The 11,718-nt window shown below is 39.9% G+C and overlaps 1 protein-coding gene across 1 annotated transcript in view; it reads right to left on the bottom strand.

Moving 5' to 3' along the window:
* LOC102873478 (apoptosis-resistant E3 ubiquitin protein ligase 1-like) overlaps positions 1-11,718 on the bottom strand; it is a 34,565-nt gene that overhangs the window by 13,580 nt on the left and 9,267 nt on the right. The window contains exons 4-7 of the mRNA XM_006884783.1: positions 5,256-5,425; positions 4,854-5,033; positions 4,425-4,655; positions 2,328-2,405 (exon numbers count right to left, since the gene is read on the bottom strand). Coding sequence (XP_006884845.1) covers positions 2,328-2,405; positions 4,425-4,655; positions 4,854-5,033; positions 5,256-5,425 — 659 coding nt within the window. The remainder of the gene's footprint in view (positions 1-2,327; positions 2,406-4,424; positions 4,656-4,853; positions 5,034-5,255; positions 5,426-11,718) is intronic.

The raw sequence follows: 11,718 nt of genomic DNA, 5'->3' as shown, positions 1-11,718 counted from the left end.
GGCCATACACAAATGTAATATTGTGGGATTTATTTTAATAGATATAATCAAGCCTTGGCCAAGAGTTTAGAGCCAAAGGCCTCCCAAATTAAAACAAAAAAAAAAAAACACCAAAACCACAAAACACCAACTTTCAAAAAATATATGACAGCACTGATTCTAAAAGGGATTAGCTTTACTGTTACAACACCGTCTTATGTTATTAAGTGCTACTGTCAAGTAGACTAAGACTCATAACATCCTATGAACAGAGCTAAGCCTTGTCCTACCCTGCACCATCCTTACAATCTCTGTCAAGTTCAAGCCCATTATGGTAGTTACTGTGACAATCCATCTCCTTTAGAGTCTTCCTCTCTTTTGCTGACCCTCTACCATATGATATTTCTAAGGACGGTTCCTTCTCAAAACAGACCCAAAGTACGTGAGAAGATGTTTCACCATCCTTGCCTCTAAGCAGCACCCTGGTTGCACTTCTTTCAGGACAGATTTGCCTAGTCTTTTGGCAGTCTATGAGATATTCAATGCTCTTTGTTAACATCACAGTTCAAAGGCATTGATTCTTCCTTGGTCTGCCTTATATACTGTCCAACTTTCAGATACATAGGAAACAACTATCATTGCTTGGATCAGGAACACCTTAGTCTAAACTGACAGCCTTGCTCTTTAGGACTTTGACTAGCTCGTTAATAGAACGTGGTGTGTTTTTTGTTTTTTTGTTTTTTTTTTTTTTTACTTTTTGACTGCTGGTACCACGAATGTTAACTGTGGATCCAAGTAAAATAAAATCCTTGACAATGTCAATCTTTTCTCCATCTCCTATGATGTTGTTGCTTATGGGACAAATGGTGAGCATTTTTATTTTCTTGTTGAAAAGTAACTCACTGAAGGATATAGTGTTGGATTTTCAGGAATCAGTACTTCAAGTCTTTCCTACTTTCTGTAAGCAAAGTTGTGTCATCTGCATAACACAGGTTGCTAATGAGTACTCCTCCAATCCTGAGGTCTCATTTTCCTTCATATAGTCTAACTTCTTGAACTAATTGCTCAGCATCCAGATTGAATAAAGGATACAATGGTGATGTACATCTTTCCCGAGTTTAAACCGTGCAGTGTTGCCTTGTTCTGTTCTGACAACTGTTTCCTGATCTACGTCTATGTTTCACATGAACACTATTAAGTATTTTAGGACTCTCATCCCTATTCTCTTACATGTTACTGTTGTTAGATGTCACTGAGTTGAGTATGACTCATAGCGACCCTATATCCTCTCATCACACTTAATCATTCTGTTTGCTGAGTAAGTCAAGAAGCTTGAATATATAAAAAAGAATGTGACATGAGAATTCAAGGAAGATTCATCAACAATTCATGACATGCAGATGACACAGTACTACTTGTTTAAAGTGAAGAAGACTTGAAGCACTTACTCATAAAGATCAAAGATTATAAACGTCTGTATAAAGTACATCTTAACATCAAGAAAACAGAAGTCATCACAACTGACCAATAAGCAAAATTATGATAAATGAAGAAAAGATTAAAGTTGTCAAGGATTTCATTTTCTTAGCTATACTACCAACACCCATCTTATACTGGGAAAATCTGCTGCAAAAAATCTCTTCAAAGTATTAAAAAGCAAAGATGTCATTCTGAAGATGAAGGGGCCACCTGACCCAAATCATGATGTTTTCAATCATATCATATCATATGTATGTGAAAACTGGGCAATGACTAAGGAAGACGGAACATTTCGTGCATTTGCGGCACTGTGTTGACAGTGAATAAACACGGAATGAATGCTGAATATACCATTGTGTGCCAGGAGAATAAACAAAGGTGTCCAGAGAAGTCCAGCCACAATGCTCTGTGGACACAGAGAGAGCAAGATATTGGCCTCATACTCTGGGCATGTCTTCAGGAGGAACTGGTATCTGGACTTAGTAGAGTGAGTGAAAAAGAAAAGCCTCAAAGAAATGGACTGACAGCGGCTCCAACAAGGGCTCAACTCGGGCAATTGCCTGTGCGGACGGCGGCAATGCTCTGGGCAGTGTTTCACTTTGCCAGCCATGATGTTGCTGAGTGGAAGTGGACTTGTCAGCACCTAACAACTACAGCAACAACACAACGTCTTAGGGACAAAGGTAACTGCTGAAATATTCTAAGTTGTTAGCAACACTTTCTCCACATGTTTCTAGAATTTACATATTCCTCCTGCTGTTCAGTGCGCAGAGCTCTTCTTCCTCTGGCAGTGAATCCTGCCAGTGCACTGAGAACTTCGCTACCTCCAATTCCTCCCCAGAATGAACCAGACAAAGGGTTTAACTTACCTTTGTTCCTGGACAGACTCGGAAGGTGTAAAGGCGCCAGGGAATGATTTTCAGATAGAACTCCTTCACTGAGAATTGCTGGAGAATCAACATACAGAAAATAAAAAAGACTCTATTTGGGTACTATGACTTTCTTTCTACATTTCTCATGCTAACCAATTATCCCCACAGATAGGAGACTCTAATCTAGTCAGTATAAAATCAAACACATCAAATCTGTTTTAAGATAATATTAAAAACATTCTGACAATGCAGTTTCACATAGAGAATTTTAATAGTCTTCATTCTCAACTATTACTGATATTTCTAATCTTCTGAGATCATGTTTCACTTTAGGAATAGAGACAATTTCATCCAAAAACAAGCATATCTACCTCTGCTTTGCCCTGTACTGCTAAGAGACTTTCCTCAGGACAGGAAGCATAAGTACCAATATTCATTTCTTTATTCCATTTGCATGTTTCCAACAATTTTAAATGTGTGTATGTGTGTGTCTGTGTGCACACTACTTAAGAGTTCACAAAAATCCTTAAAGAAGAATAAAAAGGGGTCTCTTCATACCATTAATAAAATGAGGAAAAATGTAAACATTTTTTGGGTTTTTTAAAAATTTTTATTATTTTGTGTGGGTGTACCGTCAAATCGGATCTGACTGGTACAGGAGGAGATTGTCCCTCCTTTTCCAGCAGAGCCATCTGGTGGATTTGAACTGTGTGCCTCTGGGATTACAGGGCAGCTTCTTGCCACTAGGCCACCAGAGCTCCCCAAAACTTGAAAATTTTATCTGAACATCCTGATTCTTTTCTTCCTCCTTTTAAAAAACTCATTAAAGAAAATTTCAAACAGACACTAAAGACAACAGAACAGTGGATCTATCACTGTTGTTGTTGCTGACTGCCATCGAGTCAAGCATGACTCCTAGCGACCCTATGAACAAAAGGCTTGAAGCCTTTCTATAACTATCGACATTTATCAAACTTCATAGAGCTTCCAGAATTATGTTGTTTATGAAGTGGATGCCACTCCTGCTCGAAACTGGGAGCGTCAACAAATACTGTCTACCATGGGTAACCGTTACGATATTTGAAACCCCAATGGCACAAGGTTCAGCATCCCAGGAACCCCACATTACCTCAGTACAGCATATTGGCAGAAGACTGCTGTACCACTTAGAAGAATGTTCCTCCAAAATACAGTAACAATCAACTTTAAACACAAAGGCCCTCCCCCAAGGTCTTGTTGACTCTAAACAATAGGCTTAAATAAAAAAACAACAACCCAATATTGTAAGTAGCTGTTATGTGCTGCTGAGTCTCCTGCGACTAGCTTTAACAATTACCAACTCATGGTCAATCTTATTTTACCTATCTCCCTACCCATTATTACCACCATCCTTAACAAATTTAGCTAAGATATTAAAATAATGAATGGCACATAACAAAGTGTTCTGACATCTAATACAGTAAGAACTGAATTTTGGTTACAGGATAATAAGTATGTATGGGAATGTATTAACACAGTCCTTTTCTTTTTTATGAAGATAGAATGTATAAGCAAAATAAAAATATTAAAAAGACAATTCCTAACAAAAGTTCTCTTAGCCCAGAGGCCTTGGGAAGTTCACCTTTCTGTCTCTGCCAAATTTCTCCATTTCAATCCTCAAGCCTGATGTGCCCTTCTTTTACTGTAGCTGCACAAATCCCAGAATGAAAGATCAAATTGTCTCAGAAAAGCACAATGGGCCAATAGTGATTTTTTTTAATACTGAAAAAAAATAGTTAAGTGTAACTTTCTTTAAAATTCTAAGAACCATGTCTTGAAAAATATTCCCAGGGGTAACCAAAGGGCTCAACGCCATAGGTATTCTGATAGAATCTCTAGACAGAATTTATTCTAATCCAAATAAAATATTTGCAGCAGAAAAGGGGATATAATATTCTGCTCAGCGTGATGCAGTCACTTTCAGAATCCAAGAAACAAAACAAGAAAATGACTTTTCCTTGATTCTCATATTTTTCCCTGGTTATCTCTGGATTTCTGTTGCTAAATATGTGAAGGCTTACATGAGGATTTCAAGACAAGAATGAGCATTCGAACCTTTGGTGACACGTAGCAGTACACCTTCTTTGGTTTCTTCACTTTCTCTGGGGTGTAGCACTCAAAGGGTGAATCTTCATCTTCCTCCTCCACAGCAGTGGAAGGCCAGCTTTGAAAAGACCTCACGTGCATGGGGGGAAGGTGCCAGTTGGTGGCATTATACAAATAGACCTCAAAGTAAATACTAACCCCTGAGGTGGATACATTGTGCTCAACAATGTTCTTTTCATTCTCTGAATCAAAACAAGGAATAAGGAGTCAGGACATGTAGAGGAGGATTATCTATTCCAAGCCCCTTAAGATCCTAAAAGCTCTTAAATAAAATAGTTGTCTTAAATACATCTGTCAAGGTGGTCAGAAGAGTACAGGCGCAAAAGGAATAAATTTCCCAGCAATAAGACCAAATCATAGCTTTTCTTTCAACTCAACACTTAGGACAATAATGTCAAACTTGTCATTATTTATTGGTTGGTTTTGGTATAAAATGCAGGCATGGAAACAGCCATGGGAATGCAGGATGAGTAGCAAGAACACCTGGCAAGTCGGCCTGTTGGTAGTCAGTGACTTCTCAAAGGAGACACCAGTGCTCTCCTCTTCTTGAGGACTGAGCTATAGGACGAAATCAGAACATCATTCAACATGCACAATTTTTCAGATTTCTAAGGCAATCTCCTTTGTTCAAAGAATTTTCCTATCTCTGATTTAATAAACCTCACTATTAGTAAGTACTGTCCAATGACAACAAAGGGAACAAGAGAGGAAAGTGCATTAGGAAGGGTGAGAATGAGGGAGAAAGGAAGCTAGTCTCCTGAGCACACAGAGAACACTTACCTCGTGAATGGACAAACTGTAATTGTGCTCATCTCTCAAGGACATGGAATTGTTTGTAGGGTTGTCATACTCATCCCGGGGCACTATTTGAAGGGTGTGTGGCTGGCCACAGGTCAACACAAGAGTAGAAAAATGGCACACAATTTTGGTTTTGGAAGGAACTACCATTCCTGGAATAAAAACAAGGAAATTACGCTATTTCTAAAAGTTTTCTATAGGGTACAAAGAGCTGCTCAATCATTCAGTCCTTAAGAGCTAGACCTCATGAGGATGGCAGACCTTAAAAAGAAGTGCTGAGCACTCACTCATTGGACTGGAAAAAGAACGAACAAGCATGTCTTAGAGAAAGTGCACCCAGGGTGCTCCTTTAAAGGCAAGGATGGTGAAACCACGTCTCATATACATAGTCCATATTGTTAGAAAGGGCTAAGTCCTTGGAAAAAGAAATCAAGCCTCGACAGGTAGAGGGTCAGCGAAGAGAGGAAGACCCTCAATAAGAAAGAATGATACAGTGACTATAGCAACAGGCTCAGGTATGTCAGGGATGGTACGATTAGTATAGGGCAGGGCAAGGTTCAGATCCATTGTTCACAGGGTTGTTATGAATCATAAATGACTTGACAGCATCTAAAAACAACATACATATATATATATGATATGTAGACAGATATATACAGACAGGTTTAACCCAATATTTAGCAAAATTCTAGAAGACTAATCTAATATGTGTATGGAAAGGTGAAATAGGTTTATTAACTGCATGATTTCTAAAGAGAAGGAAAAGAGTCACTTTATTAAATTTCAAAATGTATTATATGACAACAATAATGAAGACTGTGTAAAGGGCTGGGCTTATAGCTCCAAAGAATAGAAAAGAGGATTAAGAAATTAACAAACTGCTATTGAATCAATTCTAACTTCTATCCATACATGAAATAACGGACATGTTGGAAATGACAGATACAGCCCTGGATGTGCTCACCAGTCTATGCCAGGACATTTGCAGAACTGCTGCCTGGCTAACTGACTGGAAGAGATTAAGATTTGTTCCGACTCCAAAGAAAGGAGCTCCAACACAATGTGGAAAATATAGAACAATATCATTAATATTATATGCAAGCAAAATACTGTTGAAGATCATCCAAAAATGGCTAGAACAGTACACAGACAGAGAGCTGCCAGATGTTTAAGCTGGATTTAGAAGATGTCAGGTGGATCCTGGCTGAAAGAAAAGAGTACCAGAAGGATGTCAATTTGTGCCTGATTAACTATGCAAAGGCATCTAATTGTGGATCAGAATAAATTATGGCTAATATTGAGAAGAATGGGAATCCCAAAATACTGGGATTATTGTGCTCACGTGCAACCTATGACTATACCAGGAGGCTATGGTGAGGACAGATCAAGGGAATTCTTTGTTGTTCTCAGGAGCTGTCGAGTTGGGTATGACTCACAGCGACCTTTATGAACAAAAGATCTGAACGCTGTTCTATCCTGTGTCATCCTCATACTTCCTGACACACAAGAGCGCATTCCAGCAGTCACTGTGTCAATCCATGTGACTGAGAGTCTTCCTCTCCTTTGCTTCCCAGCATCATGTTCCGCTCCAAGGAAGAGCACCTCCTGGCAACATGCCCAAAGTATGTGAGGTGAAGCCTCATCATTCTTGCTTCCAAAGTGCACTTGGCTGCACCTTCTCCAAGACTATTCAATCCCTTGGCCTTCTTTGGGATGTTTAGTGCTCTTCTCCAACACCACAGCTCACAGGCATCAATTATTTTTCTATCATTATTAGTCACTGTCCAGCTCTCAGACGGAGAGCAAGTAATGGAAAAGACTATGGCCTGAATGAGATGCACCTCTTAGTCCTCAAACTGACTTCATTACGTCTCAATAAATAGGAAAAGTCACTAACTGCAGATTTTCCCAGTGCAATGCATCTCCTTATTTCCTGACTGCTAGTACCAACCAAGGTTGTTAATTCTGGATCCAAGTAAGATGAAACTGTTGACAGTTTCAATTTCCTCTCAATGTATCATGATGCTGCCTGTCACTCGAGTGGTAAGAATCTTTGTTTTCTTGACACTGAGATGCAATCCATACTGAAGGCTGCAATCTTGCATTCACTTTACCAGAAAAAATTGATTGACACTGATAAATTTCAGTAAGTACCATAATAACAGGAGCTGATGGTAATGAATGAGGAAGTAGAAGCTGCATTTAAGGCATTAATAAAAAATAAGGCCCCAGGAATCGATGTGATACCAATTGACTTGTTTCAATTAACAGATGCAGACTTGGATGCAGTTACCAATCTATGCCAGGAAATATGGAGGACAACTGTCTGGCCAATGAATTGGAAGAGGTCCATATTTTTTCCCATTCCCAAGAAAGGTGATCCAAATGAATGTGGAAACTATCGAACAATATCATTAATATCACATGCAAGCAAAATACTGCTGAAGATCATTAAAAAACGGCTAGACGTGGCAAGAAGCTGCACTGCAACTCCAAAGGCACACAGTTCAAATCCACCAGATGCTCTGCTGGAGAAGAAAGTGCAATCTCCTCCTGTATCAGCCGGATCAGATTTGACAGTACACAGACAAAAAAAACCCCCGCAACAGCTGAAACAGTACAGAGACAGGGAACTGCCAGAAGTTCAAGCAGGATTTAGAAAATTTAGGATTCAGAAGAGGCCATGGCACCAAGGATAACATTGCTGATGTCCGATGGACTCTGGAAAGGGAACTCTACATGGTTTAAAATTAGGAAAGGTGTGTGTCAAGGTTGTGTCCTTTCTCTATACCTATTTAATCGGTATGTTGAGAAAATATTTAAAGAAGGTGGACCCTCTGAAGAATGTGACATCTAGATTAGGGGAAGACACATCAATAACCTACATTATGCAGATGACAAAACCTTGCCTGTCAAAAGTGAGGAGAACTTGATGCACTTGCTGCAGAACATCAAGGACTGCAGTCTTTAACATGGACAGCATCTCAACATAAGAAAACAAAAATTGTCACCAATGGACCAATAAGCAACATCATTATATGTGAAGAAAAGGTTGAAAGTGTCAATGACTTAATCTTACTTGTATCCACAATCAATACACTTGTTTCCAAGAGTCAGAACTAAGGTGTGCCTGATTCAGGCCATGGGTTTTTCAGCCACTAACTATGCATCAGAGAGCTGGACAATGAACAGGGATGATAGAAAAAGAATGATGCCTCTAAATGGTGGCATTGGAGCACAGTACTGAATATTCCATGGAAAAGTAGACATGCTTTGGAGAAGGTACAGACAGTGTGCTCTTTGGCAGCAAAAATGATAAATCCTCTTCTCACATTCTTTGGGAATCTTTGTAGGATGAGGTTATTACTTGGAGAGAAACATAATACTTGAGGAGGAAGGATGGCAAAGGAGAAGAAGATCCTCAACCTGACAGAGTGACAGAGTGACAGAAGCAATGTGTTCAACTGTACAAGATATTGTTAGGATGACACAGAATGAGACAGGGTTCAGAACAACAGCAGTCACCAGTGCAAGGACAACAAATGGGGTCAAATCAACTTGAAACCATAGGCAAAAGGGGAAAAAGAGAAAGAGAACCTTGACCTAAGTCTCATGCTTTACAGACAAAAAAGAAGGAAAATTTAATCGCAGTTTTAAATATAAAATGTGAAACTATTAAATTTTTATTTTAAAGAAGTAGAAAATATTCTGAGATCTAAGACTAAGAGATACGTATTTTTAGATTTGACAGCTATTTAAAACATTAAACATTTAAAACATTAACCACGAAGTAAGATGTACTTCATCAACAGTAATTAATCTTTGCTTGTGAAAGACCCTGTTACGGGATAAAAACACATGTTTTAGACTGGAGGAAAAGATTTGCAAGTCAGATACTCAATAAAAGAGTAGTACTTAGAATACACAAACAATTCCTAACATTCAAAATGTTTCTAATTTTTATTTCTAAAAAATCCCCAGTAATCCCTCCAATCTTGAAGAGGGTGCAGTCGGAGTGCTCTTCGGAGGCAAGGATGACAATGTTTCCGCCTTGCATACTTTGGGCATGTTTCCAGGAGAGGATACTCCTTAATGAGGGGTATGACTACCGGAAGGGTGGAGGGTCGGCAAAGAGGAGGAAGACCTTCAATCACATGGACTGACATGGTGACTGCTGCAATGGGCCCTTCTATGTCAGGAAGTGTGAGGATGACACAGGATAAAACAGGGTTCAGATCTTTTGTTTATAGGGTCGCTATGAGTCGTACTCGACTTAACAGCACCTAACAACAACAACAACAACAATCCCTCTAATTAGAAAATGAGCAAAAGAATGAAGAAACATTTCAGCAGAGAAGGATACACAAGATGGCCAACACGCATATGAGAAAATGCTCAGTATCATTAACCTTCAGTGAATTGCAAATTAAAACCAAAACAGACTATTAAAACACACTTAACAGAATAGGAAATATAAAAAGTATGTTTTTCACTGATGCCTCTGATTGTAGTATTGGCAAAAGAATATTAAATACACCATGGAGTGAATAATTTCAAAGCGATGTATGATAGGGTCTTATGGTTATCACAGGAGTCCACAATTAAGGTTGCATAGTGGAATGTACTAGGGGTGGTGGGAGGGGTGCGGGGGGGATTGTGTACCAGGGAAGGAGTGTTTCTTTTACTTTGAAAGAGAGGAGTGAACCGGGGGGCGGGGATGGGTCGGGAGAGAAGTGCAGCAATGAATGAATAGAAATCCAAAATCTCTGTAAATGCTCATTAAAATTATTTTTTTAAAAATACACCATGGACTGCCAAAGAAATAAACAAATCTGTCTTGGAAAAAGGAGTGAGGATGCAGCAAAACTAGGTCACTCACACAATGCTGATGGGAATGCAAAGTGCTACAGTCACTCTGGGAAAACAGTTTGGCAGTTGAAGATGTTAAACTCACGGCTACCACACAACCCAGCAATCTTGGGCAATCTCAAAGCAATGAAAACCATCCTACAAAAACCTGCACACTAATGCTTATAAAAGCTTGATTCCTAACTGCCAAAAACTGGAAAGAGCCCAGATGGCCTTTACAGGGTGAAGAGCTAAACAAACTGTGGTGAATTCATTCAAACCACAGAAGACGATTCAGCAATAAAAAGCAAGTTACTGACATCCTGAAAAACCTGGAGAATCTCCCGAAGATTATGCTGAGTGGAAAAAAGCCAGTTCAAAAAGGTTACAGTTATCACTCAGCATATGTGACATCTTTGAAATGGCAAAAATTATTGAACAGAAAACATACGAAAGGGTTGCCAGGGGTTAAGACATGGGCAGGCTCCAGAGAAGAAATGGGTGTGGCTATTAAAAATGCATGTGAAAGCTGGACAATGAATAAGGAAGACTGAAGAAGAACTGATGCCACTGAATTGTGATGCTGGCAAAGAATATAATATGCCATGGGCTGCCAAAAGAATAAACAAATCTGTCCTGCAAGACGTGCAGCCAGAGTGCTCCTAAGAAGTCAGGATGGTGGGATTGCAGCTCACATACCTCAGGCATATTGTCAGGAGAGGCCAGTCCTTGGTAAAGGACATCGAGCTTGGAAAAGTGGTGGGTCAGGAAAGAGGAAGAGCTTCACAAAGATGGCCTGACACAGTGATTCCAACAATGGACTTAACTGAGCACAGCAGAGACTGTGAGGATGGCACAGGATCAGGCAGGGCTACATTCTGCTGTACAGGGCTGCTGTGGATAAGAACATACATGAGGGCAAGTAACACTAACAATGAAATGGGCTTGAGATTGTGAGGATGGCACCGGATAGGACTGTATTCACATGGGGTTCATAGAGTCACCAACAATGTAATAGGTTCGCATGCATCTGATTGTGAGGATGGCAGGGATAGGACAGTATTCATATAAGCGTTCCTAGGGTCAACAACAATTCAATGGGCTTGAGTGCATCAGAGATTGTGACGATGGCATGGGATAGGACAACATTCCAATCAGTGTTCACAGGCTTGCTGTGAGTTCTACTCAACCTGACGGCCCAAACAACAATAAACCACACCAACTATAAAAAAGCAACAAGAATGGTTACTAGGTGGAATCAAGCTTAGACGGCCTAGTCTATGGTATTACTGTTGTTGTTATGTGCCATCGAGTCGTTTGCGACTCAAAGTGACCCTATGTGCAAGAGCCCTAAACGCCGTTCTATCCTGTGCCAATCTCGCTGTGTCAAACACATTCGTTCCCACCACTCCACTCACAGAATCGATCCATCACATCAAGGGTCTTCCTTTCCTGTGCCGTCATCCCTCCACTCTCCCAAACATGATGTCCCTCTCCAAGGACCAATCAGTCCCTCTTTGCAACATGCCCAAAGTATGTCAGACGAAGCTTCAGAATCCTTGACTCCAGGGAACATTCTGGCTTCACCCTCTCCAGG

Source organism: Elephantulus edwardii, unplaced genomic scaffold, assembly GCF_000299155.1.
Source record: "Elephantulus edwardii isolate Elephantulus edwardi_28Jun2011 unplaced genomic scaffold, EleEdw1.0 scaffold00037, whole genome shotgun sequence".
Classification (NCBI taxonomy): Eukaryota; Metazoa; Chordata; class Mammalia; order Macroscelidea; family Macroscelididae; genus Elephantulus; species Elephantulus edwardii.
Note: the sequence above shows the minus strand (reverse complement) of the source record. Positions and strands in the feature narration are given on the sequence as shown.